The sequence below is a fragment of the Protomyctophum bolini genome (assembly GCF_963924005.1).
Source record: "Protomyctophum bolini genome assembly, chromosome: 14".
Taxonomy (NCBI): Eukaryota; Metazoa; Chordata; class Actinopteri; order Myctophiformes; family Myctophidae; genus Protomyctophum; species Protomyctophum bolini.
Genome location: NC_137875.1, coordinates 3,727,294 through 3,743,009, shown reverse-complemented (window position 1 = coordinate 3,743,009; position 15,716 = coordinate 3,727,294). Strand labels below are relative to the sequence as shown.

The 15,716-nt window shown below is 46.3% G+C and overlaps 1 protein-coding gene across 7 annotated transcripts in view; it reads left to right on the top strand.

The window, feature by feature from the left end:
* The window catches only part of LOC308328412 (spectrin beta chain, non-erythrocytic 1-like), a 153,764-nt gene that overhangs the window by 105,981 nt on the left and 32,067 nt on the right, over nucleotides 1-15,716 (top strand). For all 7 annotated transcript variants that reach the window (XR_013965283.1, XR_013965284.1, XR_013965285.1 and 4 more), the window contains 12 exons: nucleotides 1,995-2,075; nucleotides 3,010-3,216; nucleotides 4,371-4,582; nucleotides 6,828-6,965; nucleotides 7,286-7,406; nucleotides 7,765-7,980; nucleotides 8,781-8,933; nucleotides 10,174-10,440; nucleotides 11,571-11,773; nucleotides 12,362-12,452; nucleotides 12,855-13,001; nucleotides 13,900-14,163. Coding sequence is in view for 3 of the 7 variants with exons in the window: in XM_080782218.1 (XP_080638344.1) it covers nucleotides 1,995-2,075; nucleotides 3,010-3,216; nucleotides 4,371-4,582; nucleotides 6,828-6,965; nucleotides 7,286-7,406; nucleotides 7,765-7,980; nucleotides 8,781-8,933; nucleotides 10,174-10,440; nucleotides 11,571-11,773; nucleotides 12,362-12,452; nucleotides 12,855-13,001; nucleotides 13,900-14,163 (2,100 nt within the window). In the remaining 4 variants the exon portion in view is untranslated. The remainder of the gene's footprint in view (nucleotides 1-1,994; nucleotides 2,076-3,009; nucleotides 3,217-4,370; nucleotides 4,583-6,827; nucleotides 6,966-7,285; nucleotides 7,407-7,764; nucleotides 7,981-8,780; nucleotides 8,934-10,173; nucleotides 10,441-11,570; nucleotides 11,774-12,361; nucleotides 12,453-12,854; nucleotides 13,002-13,899; nucleotides 14,164-15,716) is intronic.

Sequence of the window (15,716 nt, the reverse complement as noted above, 5' to 3'; positions counted from 1 at the left end):
GCGATGTTCGGAGGTCATTTTCTGATTTTTGCGGTGATCGTGTTCGGAATATTGGCGTTTTCTGGAGCAAGGATGGACGTCGCCTTAGCTCGCTAGCTCGCTGTAAAGATTTAGTTGTGTAATGTATTTATTCTTTTCTTGTCTAGTTTTGTTTCATTTGTTGTCTTAATTGTTTGTGTGACTAAACTGAAAAAGTACAATTTTTAATCATAAAAAAAAGATGGCGACAAACTGGATGTGCGTCATACTAAAATTGCTTCTCTTCACGTGGCACCCAAGCGCCACCACTTTTGTCCACCTCATTGTAAAGGTTTAATGGATTAAAGAAAATCTTTACTAAAATAAATTATACAAATAAATATATAATACATCCCCAGTGCTTTAAAAAAAAAGTGTAGACTATTATTATGGTTACAGTGTGGGTACAGTTGTATAGTAGTGTATGCTTCACAGTGGGCAGTGTGGGTACAGTTGTTCAGTAGTGTGCTTCATAGTGGGCAGTGTGGGTACAGTTGTATAGTAGTGTGCTTCATAGTGGGCAGTGTGGGTACAGTTGTTCAGTAGTATGCTTCACAGTGGGCAGTGTGGGTACAGTTGTTCAGTAGTATGCTTCACAGTGGGCAGTGTGGGTACAGTTGTTCAGTAGTATGCTTCACAGTGGGCAGTGTGGGTACAGTTGTTCAGTAGTGTGCTTCACAGTGGGCAGTGTGGGTACAGTTGTTCAGTAGTGTGCTTCACAGTGGGCAGTGTGGGTACAGTTGTTCAGTATGCTTCACAGTGGGCAGTGTGGGTACAGTTGTTCAGTATGCTTCACAGTGGGCAGTGTGGGTACAGTTGTTCAGTAGTATGCTTCACAGTGGGCAGTGTGGGTACAGTTGTTCAGTAGTATGCTTCACAGTGGGCAGTGTGGGTACAGTTGTTCAGTAGTATGCTTCACAGTGGGCAGTGTGGGTACAGTTGTTCAGTAGTATGCTTCATAGTGGGCAGTGTGGGTACAGTTGTTCAGTAGTGTGCTTCACAGTGGGCAGTGTGGGTACAGTTGTATAGTAGTGTATGCTTCACAGTGGGCAGTGTGGGTACAGTTGTTCAGTAGTGTGCTTCACAGTGGGCAGTGTGGGTACAGTTTTACAGTAGTGTGCTTCACAGTGGGCAGTGTGGGTACAGTTGTTCAGTAGTGTGCTTCATAGTGGGCAGTGTGGGTACAGTTGTTCAGTAGTGTGCTTCATAGTGGGCAGTGTGGGTACAGTTGTTCAGTAGTGTGCTTCACAGTGGGCAGTGTGGGTACAGTTGTTCTGTAGTGTGCTTCACAGTGGGCAGTGTGGGTACAGTTGTTCTGTAGTATGCTTCACAGTGGGCAGTGTGGGTACAGTTGTTCAGTAGTGTGCTTCACAGTGGGCAGTGTGGGTACAGTTGTTCAGTAGTGTATGCTTCACAGTGGGCAGTGTGGGTACAGTTGTTCTGTAGTGTGCTTCACAGTGGGCAGTGTGGGTACAGTTGTTCTGTAGTGTGCTTCACAGTGGGCAGTGTGGGTACAGTTGTTCAGTAGTGTGCTTCACAGTGGGCAGTGTGGGTACAGTTTTTCTGTAGTATGCTTCACAGTGGGCAGTGTGGGTACAGTTGTTCTGTAGTATGCTTCATAGTGGGCAGTGTGGGTACAGTTGTTCAGTAGTATGCTTCACAGTGGGCAGTGTGGGTACAGTTGTTCAGTAGTATGCTTCATAGTGGGCACTAGTGTGGGTACAGTTGTTCAGTAGTGTGCTTCACAGTGGGCAGTGTGGGTACAGTTGTTCAGTAGTGTGCTTCACAGTGGGCAGTGTGGGTACAGTTGTTCAGTAGTGTGCTTCACAGTGGGCAGTGTGGGTACAGTTGTTCAGTAGTATGCTTCACAGTGGGCAGTGTGGGTACAGTTGTTCAGTAGTATGCTTCACAGTGGGCAGTGTGGGTACAGTTGTTCTGCTCTTGGTATTAACCATGTCTTCTCTCCTGTGGTTCAGGACCAGTGGTCGGCTCTGGAGCGTCTGTCCGCCGTTAGAAAAGCCCGCCTGGAGGAAGCCTGCAACCAGCACCAGTTCCAGGTGAGCACACGTTAACACAACCTTAACATTTACGATGTACGGGTATCTCCGCTCCCCATGAGCAAGAACAGAACTAATTTGCAACTCGACCTTTGAAACATTTTGGGAACCACTAGTACTAGTTGGACTCCTACTGTGCCATAGTGTCTAAATAAGTGTCATACAAACCCGAAGACTTGACATTCAGTAGTTGGGTCTTATGATCAAAATAACATTATAATGGTGTGTAAAAATAAATGGTAAATGGTGCATTTATATAGTGCCTTTACAGAGATTGTACATTACATTCACCCATTCATACACCAATGTTGGAGGAAACCATGCAAGGCACCAACCAGCACATCGGGAGCAATTAGGGGTTCTGAGTCTTGCTCAAGGACACTTCGACACTTAACTCTGGGGGAGGAGACCACAGGGTTCGAACTGGGGGTTCCCATCCGGTCACTCTACCCCTAAAGGCTCATACATATAGTCTGGATTTTCCGGTGGTGAGGTGACAACCGAACTACAACATGACGTCACTGAGGTGACCACCGAACTACAACATGACGTCACTGAGGTGACCACTGAACTACAACATGACGTCACTGAGGTGACCACCGAACTACAACATGACGTCACTGAGGTGACCACCGAACTACAACATGACGTCACTGAGGTGACCACCGAACTACAACATGACGTCACTGAGGTGACCACCGAACTACATGACGTCACTGAGCCGCGGTGAAGAGCAAACCACCGCCACCACCGCTCCAGCTCCTTCTCTCTGTTTTTACTCACCACCGCTCAACGTTATTTCGCGGTGGTCAGCGGTGGTCAGCTCACCACCGAAAATCCAGACTATGAATAGGCCTTGAGCCACCGCCGCCCCAAAAAATAAAATGTAAGATGTGTGTGACATGTTGCTGACCGCTGCGTGTGTCCCTTATAGGCGGACGCTGACGACATGGACACGTGGATGCTGGACGTGCTGCGCATCGTGTCCAGCGCCGACGTGGGCCACGACGAGTTCTCCACGCAGACGCTGATGAAGAAGCACAAGGACGTGGCGGAGGAGATCAACTCCTACCGGCCCGTCATCACCGCCCTGCACGAGCAGGCCAAGACGCTGCCCGACGCCGTGAAGGCTTCTGAGGAGGTACAGTAAACATCCACTGTTACTGTCTGTTACTGTTAATACTGTTAATACGAGCAGGCCAACACCCTGCCCGAAGGCCTGCAGGCTTCTGAGGAGGTAAACAACCACTAATGCGGTTAACACCCCGAACGCCCAGGGTTATTTAATCCATTAAATCATAGCGCCCAGCGATTTATAGCAGCGGAGCACATTTACTGATGGACTGGATGTTATCCCGGATGTAGCCAAAACACTCTAGAGGCGATCGACAACAACGGTATGATTACTTCTAACGCGACTAGCGACGGGACCGCGGTGGGCCGCCTAACACATAATCTTTCTACGATTCTACGATGCATTGTGATGCATCACTCTTTTCTATATTTCTGCACAACATGGTAAGTCAAGACAGTCAGATATATTGAACAACATTTTTCATTTAGAATTATATTCGAACTATACCGAATCGCGATGCATTGCTGAATTGACACCACTAGCTAATGTCCACTAATACTGTTACACTAGCAGTCCAACAACCTGCCCTGATGAGGCGCACAACGTCCAGGTTAGCGTGATTCTGTGAGACGAACAAGCGAGGCCGGGTCTAGGAAACGAGACCAAACGTTTTGGTGGGCGTCTCTCGGTCGTTGTCGAGTTTGTGAGATGAGGATGATGATGATGAGGATGTGTTTCAGGTTGGGGGGCGTCTCGCGGGCATCGAGGAGCGCTACAGGGAGGTGTGTGAACTGATGTTAATGATGTGTTTCAGGTTGGGGGGCGTCTCGCGGGCATCGAGGAGCGCTACAGGGAGGTGTGTGAACTGATGTTAATGATGTGTTTCAGGTTGGGGGGCGTCTCGCGGGCATCGAGGAGCGCTACAGGGAGGTGTGTGAACTGATGATGATGATGATGAGGATGTGTTTCAGGTTGGGGGGCGTCTCGCGGGCATCGAGGAGCGCTACAGGGAGGTGTGTGAACTGATGATAATGATGATGTGGATGTGTTTCAGGTTGGGGGGCGTCTCGCGGGCATCGAGGAGCGCTACAGGGAGGTGTGTGAACTGATGATGATGATGATGAGGATGTGTTTCAGGTTGGGGGGCGTCTCGCGGGCATCGAGGAGCGCTACAGGGAGGTGTGTGAACTGATGATGATGATGATGAGGATGTGTTTCAGGTTGGGGGGCGTCTCGCGGGCATCGAGGAGCGCTACAGGGAGGTGTGTGAACTCACGCGGCTCCGGAAGCAGGCCCTGCAGGACGCGCTGGCTCTCTACAGGATGCTGTCGGAGGCGGACGACTGCGGCGTCTGGATCGACGAGAAGGAGCAGTGGCTCAACGCCATGCACATCCCCGAGAGGCTGGAGGACCTGGAGGTCATACAGCACAGGTGAGAGGTCGATTTGGACACCCATTCACACTCACACACATTCACACACCTTTACATAGACTGTGCATTACATTCACCCATTCACACACACCTTTACATAGACTGTGCATTACATACACACATTCACACACCTTTACATAGACTGTGCATTACATACACACATTCACACACCTTTACATAGACTGTGCATTACATACACACATTCACACACCTTTACATAGACTGTGCATTACATACACACATTCACACACCTTTACATAGACTGTGCATTACATACACACATTCACACACCTTTACATAGACTGTGCATTACATACACACATTCACACACCTTTACATAGACTGTGCATTACATACACACATTCACACACCTTTACATAGACTGTGCATTACATACACACATTCACACACCTTTACATAGACTGTGCATTACATACACACATTCACACACCTTTACATAGACTGTGCATTACATACACACATTCACACACCTTTACATAGACTGTGCATTACATACACACATTCACACACCTTTACATAGACTGTGCATTACATACACACATTCACACACCTTTACATAGACTGTGCATTACATACACACATTCACACACCTTTACATAGACTGTGCATTACATACACACATTCACACACCTTTACATAGACTGTGCATTACATACACACATTCACACACCTTTACATAGACTGTGCATTACATACACACATTCACACACCTTTACATAGACTGTGCATTACATTCACCCATTCACACACACCTTTACATAGACTGTGCATTACATACACACATTCACACACCTTTACATAGACTGTGCATTACATTCACCCATTCACACACACCTTTACATAGACTGTGCATTACATACACACATTCACACACCTTTACATAGACTGTGCATTACATACACACATTCACACACCTTTACATAGATTGTGCATTACATACACACATTCACACACCTTTACATAGACTGTGCATTACATACACACATTCACACACCTTTACATAGATTGTGCATTACATACACACATTCACACACCTTTACATAGACTGTGCATTACATACACACATTCACACACCTTTACATAGATTGTGCATTACATACACACATTCACACACCTTTACATAGATTGTGCATTACATACACACATTCACACACCTTTACATAGACTGTGCATTACATACACACATTCACACACCTTTACATAGACTGTGCATTACATACACACATTCACACACCTTTACATAGACTGTGCATTACATACACACATTCACACACCTTTACATAGACTGTGCATTACATACACACATTCACACACCTTTACATAGACTGTGCATTACATTCACCCATTCACACACACCTTTACATAGACTGTGCATTACATACACACATTCACACACCTTTACATAGACTGTGCATTACATTCACCCATTCACACACACCTTTACATAGACTGTGCATTACATACACACATTCACACACCTTTACATAGACTGTGCATTACATACACACATTCACACACCTTTACATAGATTGTGCATTACATACACACATTCACACACCTTTACATAGACTGTGCATTACATACACACATTCACACACCTTTACATAGATTGTGCATTACATACACACATTCACACACCTTTACATAGACTGTGCATTACATACACACATTCACACACCTTTACATAGATTGTGCATTACATACACACATTCACACACCTTTACATAGACTGTGCATTACATACACACATTCACACACCTTTACATAGATTGTGCATTACATACACACATTCACACACCTTTACATAGATTGTGCATTACATACACACATTCACACACCTTTACATAGACTGTGCATTACATACACACATTCACACACCTTTACATAGATTGTGCATTACATACACACATTCACACACCTTTACATAGATTGTGCATTACATTCATCCATTCACACACCTTTACATAGATTGTGCATTACATTCATCCATTCACACACATTCATACACTGTTGGTGGAGGAAACCATGCGAGGCACCAACCAGCACATCAGGAGCAATTAGGGGTTCAGAGTCTTGCTCAAGGACACTTCAACGCTAACTCTGGGGGAGCCCACGCACGTTTCTCATAACTTTGAATGTGTTCTTGTGTAGTTAATGTTTTAATTGTCTCCCTCTTCATCCTCTCTGTACACCTCTCTTAACACACACACACACACACACACAGGTTTGAGAGCTTGGAGCCAGAGATGAACAGCCAGGCCTCTCGCGTAGCCGTGGTTAACCAGGTTGCTAGGCAACTGATCCACAATGGACATCCCAGCGAGGAGAAGATCAAAGCCCAGCAGGACAAACTGAACACCAGGTACAATCTGAACTAATAACAACAACAACAACAATCTGAACTAATCATTTTAGTAGTGAAGAAGGCAGAGGGGGCACGGCGGCACAGTGGGTAGTGCTGTCACCTCACAGCTAGAAGGTCCTGGGTTCGATTCCCGCTGTGGGTGCTGGGGGCGTGTTCTCTCCTCCGTGTCATCAGTGCCCGAGGTGGGGTTGGCGAAAAGGGCCTTTCTGCATATTATTTAGAGATGTTTCTCAGATGTAATGTATATAGTCATAGTATGCCATAGCAATGAAAACTGTCTGTCTGTCTGTCTGTCTGTCTGTCTGTCTGTCTGTCAGGTGGAGTCAGTTCAGAGACCTGGTTGACCTGAAGAAGGACAGTCTGAACTCGGCTCTGGGAGTTCAGAACTACTACCTGGAATGTAACGAGACCAAGTCCTGGATCAAGGAGAAGACCAAGGTAATTGTGGCCACATTTCACTGAGGGTCTGCCATTGAATTTGTATTCATGTCATATGAAAGCAGGGAATCATAGCTTCAAATTGACATATTGGTTGTTCGGTTTGACCCACCGGTTTTGGAGATATGGCTTATAGAGTAATGTCTTGAAACAGTGAGTTGAGAAAACAGGCTTGAAATGTTCGCTTCTGTGGTCTCTAACATTACAACCTAACTACATGTTTAAGCATTTATTTCATATTTACATGTCGATTTCAGCTCTGACACTTATTTCAGACATGCTCTAGTATGGGAAGAATTGTAAATTGTGTCTGCTCGCGTGTGTGTGTGCTCACGTGCGTGTGTTCTTTCCGCTCCAGGTGATCGAGTCGACCCAGGAGCTGGGCAACGACCTGGCGGGCGTGATGGCGCTGCAGAGGAAGCTGACGGGCATGGAGAGAGACCTGGCCGCCATCGAGGACAAGCTGGGAGACCTGGGCAAGGAGGCGGAGCGCCTGGCGGAGCAACACCCAGAGCAGGCCGACGGCATCAAGGGGCGGCTGGGAGAGATCACCGGCGTCTGGGACGAAATGAAGGTTCGACAGGCTCCGTACAATTACAATTTAGGCATTTAGCAGATTCTCTTAATCCAGAGAGCGACTTACATTAAGCAAGAACAAAAAAGCATGGGAATACATCACATAAAAAGCATTTATCATCACATAAAAAGCATTTATCATATCTGTAAGGTCCCTATTTTACGTACGTCCCTAAACTTCTTTGCCTTTTTCTTTTCTTTTTTACCCTTTTGAAAAACATTTAGTTCAAGAGTTAGTTCAAGGGTTCTACTAGCTCGCAACATGTAGATTGGCCATTTGAAGTATTTCAAAAGGCATAAGGGTTCAGGCACGTACGAAAATAAAGACCTAAACCTCTCTTATCTCCATATTTTCAAGTGTTTTGTTCTTTTGGTAAATTAACGCCCTACTTGATCACACTACAATGTCACACAAAATAAAATAAAAAAGTAGGAGATCTACAAGCTTGAAATGTAGCCTCGGAAACCCAGACGTTTTTATTTCCAGGGAGAGAAAAAAAGTCTGGGTCTGAGTCCACTTCAATTCGGCATAGAGTAGCGCAAACATCGCTCACTCTCTGATCGTCTGCACCTTTGTTAAATTGACACACACACGCACACATGTACACACACACACACACACACACTCCTCTCTCTCTCTCTCTGTCGCTCTAGTATTAGTCTCATGTCGCGCATCTGCGCATAGTTTCTCCCGGCCGGATCCTGCCGGGAGCTGCCGGTGAGTTCCAGGCTACTTGAAATGTGACAATGTGATATGATAAAGTGTGGTACTGTAACTGTACCTCCACCTCCATCCAGGACACCATGAAGAACCGCGAGGCGTCCCTGGGCGAAGCCAGCAAGCTGCAGCAGTTCCTGCGAGAGCTGGACGACTTCCAGTCGTGGTTGTCCCGCACGCAGACCGCCATCGCCTCGGAGGACATGCCCAACACGCTGACCGAGGCCGAGAAGGTGACCCACCCACTGATCTGTAGAGCAGGGCGTTGGTTCCCCAGCTGGAGGGTCCACACCATAGACTGTAAAAATTATGGACAAAGCGTTCTCCGGGTCTAACATGAACGTAAAATGAAGCCTGTCAGTCCTTGCAATGGAAGTCGCCATCTTTCTAGATCCGTTTTGGCCCAGCTGGCCCATTGGCTGGCCCAGACAACGAGGCGGGACTTCCCCTCTTCTTCTCCGTTGGTTTTTATTTTGACTCGAGTGGGTGGGGGATCCCGTTCATAGACTGTAACGGTAGCCACGCCCCTCAGAACATACGCGACTTTATGGTCATTTTTTTTATAAATGGGACCATAATTTTCCGAAAAGAATATTATGACATTAGAAATGAGACTTTAAACTATAGTGACTGGAAGCAGAAAGTATTCATGACCATGTTTATTAAGGTAAGTGAAGTTGGGCCCAAATACATGGACTTCTATGGGGCTATGGGCTTTTTTGGGCCCAATGACTGCCCCCCCTGCTTCACACATGATTTTGGGGGATCCCCAGATGATTGAAGTTATAATTTTAATGACCTTTTAACACCAAATTGTCAAATATTAAAGAGGCCAACATTGTGAAAATAGCTGATCACTTTATTTTCTTTTGACTAAATTTGCTGGAGAGACAGGGAGACCCTTGTCACTGAACAGACACCGGTTTATGATTATTTAACACTTATTTTAAAACAAAACAAATATAATTTTCACCCCATTTAAATATCAAGACATTGTAGGCATGTGCTAGTTATACTTTGTTTCAGAAACAGCCCAAGCATTGGCTTTGAGATTATACATTTTGTTTGTTTTGCTGTTTAGCACTGTGCTTTGTTAAATATTATTTGTAATTATCTATGCTGTGAATCAGGTCTTGGTTTGATAGTTTATATAGTAGTTATTTTACTGTTTTAATCCTTGACGTGACATCTCAGTGGATGAGTGGAAAACATGTATTTAACCCATTTTCGGCGGGAACCCCTTTTGGTGTTAGCATTACGTTATGCTTTAGCTATTGAAAAATAGCAGACCTACAAGCTCATAGCGCGCCACCGAGTGGCGCGCTACGAGCTTGTAGGTCTGCTATTTTAGAAAAATCGAAGAACGACTGACATAGAAACATAGCTTTTTCAGAACACTGTCAGGATGTAGAAAACAATTTTAGACTAGTGAGTAACCAAAACAAACCCTCTTCAACTCCCCCCTCTTCACAGCTGCTGACGCAGCACGAGAACATCAAGAACGAGATCCGTAACTACGAGGAGGACTACCAGAAGATGCGGGACATGGGCGAGCTGGTGACGCAGGACCAGACGGACGCCCAGTACATGTTCCTCAGGCAGAGGCTGCAGGCGCTGGACACGGGCTGGAACGAGCTGCACAAGATGTGGGAGAACCGGCAGAACCTGCTGTCGCAGTCCCACGCCTACCAGCTGTTCCTCAGGGACACCAAGCAGGCTGAAGCCTTCCTCAACAACCAGGTTATTAATATTATATTAATATGTTATATACATTCTGAAGCCTTCCTCAACAACCAGGTATTAATATTATATTAATATATTATATTCAGCCCAGGCGGTGGCGTAACCATCTGGGCACCCGACTGGTGATCCAGTCGCAGTGTGCCGCAGGTTCGACTCCCGAGCCCGACACGGCCTTTACTGCATGTCATCCCCCCCCCCATCTCTCTCCCGTTTCCTGTCAGCCTACTGTCTGTCCCTTCAAAAAAACAATAAAAGGCGTAAGCCGCAAAAAAATATTTAAAAAAAATAAATATATATATAGTATATTCATTCTGAGGCCTTCCTCAACAAGCAGGTATTAATATTATATTCATATATTATATACATTCTGAGGCCTTCCTCAACAACCACGTATTAATATTATATTCATATATTATATACATTCTGAATAACACACACCATTAGAATATTGTATACATTCTGTCCACCAGCCAGTGTTGGTAGTATCGTCCACTGGTGGAACCACCACGAGATCATTGCCAATTCCACCCCCCCACCCAAGAGGACATCTCCAATCCATGACATTGTTGAACAAGGAACTAAGAACATTAATATATGCTTGGCTGCGTGTGGGTTTCACGTGCCAAAGATAAGACGATCTACCAAGGTCGATTTTCGACCATTTTCGGCACACGGCTAAATAAATATAAGTCGGGCATTACGACCCCATCAAGGCCTACATAAATTATCCTTCATATCATGTCTATCTGTCTTCAGGAGCACCTCCTAGCAAACACAGAGATGCTCTTCATGTTTCTGTGTGTCTCTCTCTGTCTCTAGGAGTACGTCCTAGCCCACACAGAGATGTTCTTAATGTTTCTGTGTGTCTCTCTGTCTCTAGGAGTACGTCCTAGCCCACACAGAGATGTTCTTCATGTTTCTGTGTGTCTCTCTGTCTCTAGGAGTACGTCCTAGCCCACACAGAGATGCTCTTCATGTTTCTGTGTGTCTCTCTGTGTCTCTAGGAGTACGTCCTAGCCCACACAGAGATGTTCTTCATGTTTCTGTGTGTCTCTCTGTCTCTAGGAGTACGTCCTAGCCCACACAGAGATGTTCTTAATGTCTCTCTCTCTCTCTCCCTCTCCTAGGAGTACGTGCTGGCCCACACGGAGATGGCCACCACCCTCCAGGGAGCCGAGGCGGCCATCAAGCACCAGGAGGACTTCATGACCTCCATGGACGCCAACGAGGAGAAGATCAACGCCGTGGTGGACTCCGGGCGCCGCCTGGTCGCCGATGGCAACCTCAACGCCGAGCGCATCCAGGAGAAGGTGGACTCCATCGACCACAGGTCAGCAGAGGCTGTAGAACCCATTGAGACCTGAGACCGCTTTCTAATAAATGTCTTCTAAATCACGACAGTTTTATGTCTAAAACAGTTTTTTCTAAAACAGCAGATCTACAAGTAGCTTGTAGACATGCTACTTTTCAACAACTAAACTTTATAATAATAATGGTTAAAGTGGTTAAAAGCTTAGGTGACACAGCTGCGTTCCAGGTCTAATAAGGAGAAGGTAGTAGTTCTCAAACTTTTTCATGTCAAGGACCCCCGGAATGTTATATATTTGGCCGTGGACCGCCATTTGAAAATATGTTGTGCCAGGGACCCCCTAGACTAAAAGAAAAGAGTTGTGTTAAAAACAATGCAGAATGATTCAAAATGCTCCAGAAAAGCCACGCTGCAGAGATTGTAGATCTGCTATTTTTGAATAGCCGACATATTATATGATTGTGATGCTGTATTAACACATCTGAGCCGGGGACCCACAGGCATCAAAAGACTATGCGCTAAATGAGTTAACATAACAACTCCATAACATAACGGTAATAATAAGTCCTTAGTGTGCTGATATTAATAATAATATTGTGTCCCTGCCAGACGTCGGAAGAACAGAGCAGCAGCCAACGACCTTCTGACCAAACTGAAGGACAACCGAGATCTGCAGAGGTTCCTGCAAGACTGCCAGGAGGTACTGCCTTGTAGATCTGTTTCATTTATTTACCGCCTTGTAGATCTGTTTTATTTATTTACTGCCTTGTAGATCTGTTTTATTAAAAAAAAAAATGTTGCCGAAATGCAGTGAAACATGCGTGCCAGTGTCGTGCACCAGCTTTAGGCTTACCGGTAGTTAAAAAATGCCCAGAAAATGTAAGAATGATATTCATAAAATGTCTGTCCTAAAAGGTTGATTTCCTTACAAATATAGTAATACAAAGTGTGTGTGTGTGTGTGTGTGTGTGTGTGTGTGTGTGTGTGTGTGTGTGTGTGTGTGTGTGTGTGTGTGTGTGTGTGTGTGTGTGTGTGTGTGTGTGTGTGTGTGTGTGTGTGTGTGTGCGTGCGCGTGTCTGTGTGTGCGTGCGTGCGCTTGCAGCTGTCTCTGTGGATCAACGAGAAGATGCTCACGGCTCAGGACATGTCGTACGACGAGGCCAGAAACCTCCACAGCAAGTGGTTGAAACACCAGGCCTTCATGGCCGAGCTGCAGAGCAACAAGGAGTGGCTGGACAAGATAGAGAAGGTACTGTACATACTGTACACACACACACACACACACACACACACACACACATACAAACACCAGGCCTTCATGGCCGAGCTGCAGAGCAACAAGGAGTGGCTGGACAAGATAGAGAAGGTACTGTACACACTGTACACACACACACACACACACACACACACACACACATACAAACACCAGGCCTTCATGGCTGAGCTGCAGAGCAACAAGGAGTGGCTGGACAAGATAGAGAAGGTACTGTACACACACTGTACATACACACACACACACACACACACACATACAAACACCAGGCCTTCATGGCTGAGCTGCAGAGCAACAAGGAGTGGCTGGACAAGATAGAGAAGGTACTGTACACACACTGTACATACACACACACACACACACACACACACACACATACTGTACATTATTATTATAATATAGAGAAGGAATACTCACAAACATAATGCTGTCCATAAATGACAGAGAAGGTATACCGTACAAATGTACAGTACACTTGTGATGGAGAAGTTTTGCAATACAGTACACCTAACTGGACATGATGGAGAAGTTCTGGAAAAATACATACATACATACTGTATTGTACATACAGTACAGTACACCCATGAGAGAGAAGACTGATCTTAAACAGGGGAGTCTGTGTTTTGGACAAAATTCAAAATGGCTTTTTAACAAGTCAAGAAGTAATAATGCCACAATGCAGGGGGCACGGTGGCACAGTCGGTAGTGCTGTCGCCTCACAGCTAGAAGGTCCTGGGTTCGATTCCCACTGGGGGCACTGTGGGCACAGGGGGGCGTGTTTCCTCCTCCGTGTCATCAGTGCCCATACCCGAAGGCGGGGTTGGGGTTGTCTGTAACTCTCTCTCTCTCTCTCTCTCTCTCTCTCCCCCCCTAGGACGGCCTGTTGCTGGTGGCGGAGAAACCCGACACGGAGTCCATGGTCCAGGAGAAGCTGGGCTCCCTGCAGACCATGTGGGAGGAGCTGGAGAGCTCCACGCAGACCAAGGCCAAGTGCCTGTTCGACGCCAACAAGGCGGAGCTGTTCACGCAGAGCTGCGCCGACCTGGACAAGTGGTTGGGCGCGCTGGACGTCCAGCTGACCTCCGACGACTACGGCAAGGACCTCACCTCGGTCAACATCCTGCTGAAGAAGCAACAGGTGAGCAGTGTTGCCAACTCTCCAGTAACGGAAGTAGCTAGTGGCTCCTCGGAAAGTAGCTAGAAGTCGCTAGAAGTCGTAGCGTGCCGCTCCTAGCAACTTTTTAGCGTCCCTAGCGACTTTTAGGCGGCCGCTAGCAACTGTGGTCACAGAGCAAGAAAGGAGGAAGCACTGTGGCAGTCTGTGCACACATAACCGAGCCGAGGAAGCCACTGAGACAGACGCGCCGATCACTTTTAGTTTAGCCAACTTAGCGGATTTGAGGCTGAGAAGTAAAATTAAGAAACATGAGGGTTTTATCTCTGGCGCCTGTCAACACCATTTGTCCCCAATTCACCAGAAAAAGAAGCTAGATTTCTCGCCAGAAGCTTTTCACTAATTCAGTTTCAGTCGCTAGGGGGGTCTGGAAAGAAGCTAAATGTGGCGACAAATCCGCTACGTTGGCAACACTGCAGGTGAGGAGGAGATGGGCAGGCATGATGATTGGATTGGCCCCGTCTGGCTGTCAGTCACGTTGTCTAGAAGAAGCTACACTAGGCAGGGGATTGGCCAGTCTGGCTGTCAGTCACGTTGTCTCGAAGAAGCAACAGGCAGGGATTGGCCAGTCTGGCTATGAGTCATGTTGTCTAGAAGAAGCAACAGACAGGGGATTGGCCAGTCTGGCTGTCAGTCAGTGGTTATTCAACCTTTTCAGGCCGCGACACCCCCCACCCCCAAATAAAATCATATTTAAATTGGCTGAGCACCCCATAGCGATGATTTGATTGGCTGAGCAATTTACGTATTGAGGACAGAAAAGTGGGGCCAAGCGTGATTGGCCGGAATGTGATGTATGATGATCAGAGCGCCCCTCACTACACTCAGGATAAAACCCCACACAGTTAGACAACTTTAAATCAATGCCTAATCATTCATAATTCCTTAATCATGGGTATTGTTTAATGTTTAGGGATAGTTGCGGTATTGGCTGACTGGTAGATCTAAACTGCATTATTGATGGAAAAAATACATCTTCGATTGATATGTTAAGTAATAGAGTAACGATACATTCTATACAGCCAGCAAGCAGTCTACAGTATGTAGACTTTGTGGAACTCGGACCAAAATCATTCGGACAGACACGTCCGCACGTCCCGTTTGCCTTGGGGTGTGTGTGTGTGTGTGTGTGTGTGTGTGTGTGTGTGTGTGTGTGTGTGTCTGAGAGAGGTCAATTCTAGTGTTTGATAATGTAAAAGGGGAGGAGAAGGAGAGAGACCAATAGAAGGAAGAAAGAGAGAGAGAGAGCGCGCATGTCCTCTCAGATTAGCAGACTGTTGAAACATCAGAGCAAACGCTCTTAGCTCCTTCTCTTCTCTTCTCTTCTCTTCTCTTCTCTTCTCTTCTCTTCTCTTCTCTTCTCTTCTCTTCTCTTCTCTTCTCTTCTCTTCTCCTCTCCTCTCCTGATAACTGTCCTCGTCCTCCTCCTGTCCTAACGCTTCCCGTCCCCTCTCCTCTCCTCTCCTGATAACTGTCCTCGTCCTCCTCCTGTCCTAACGCTTCCCCGTCCCCTCTCC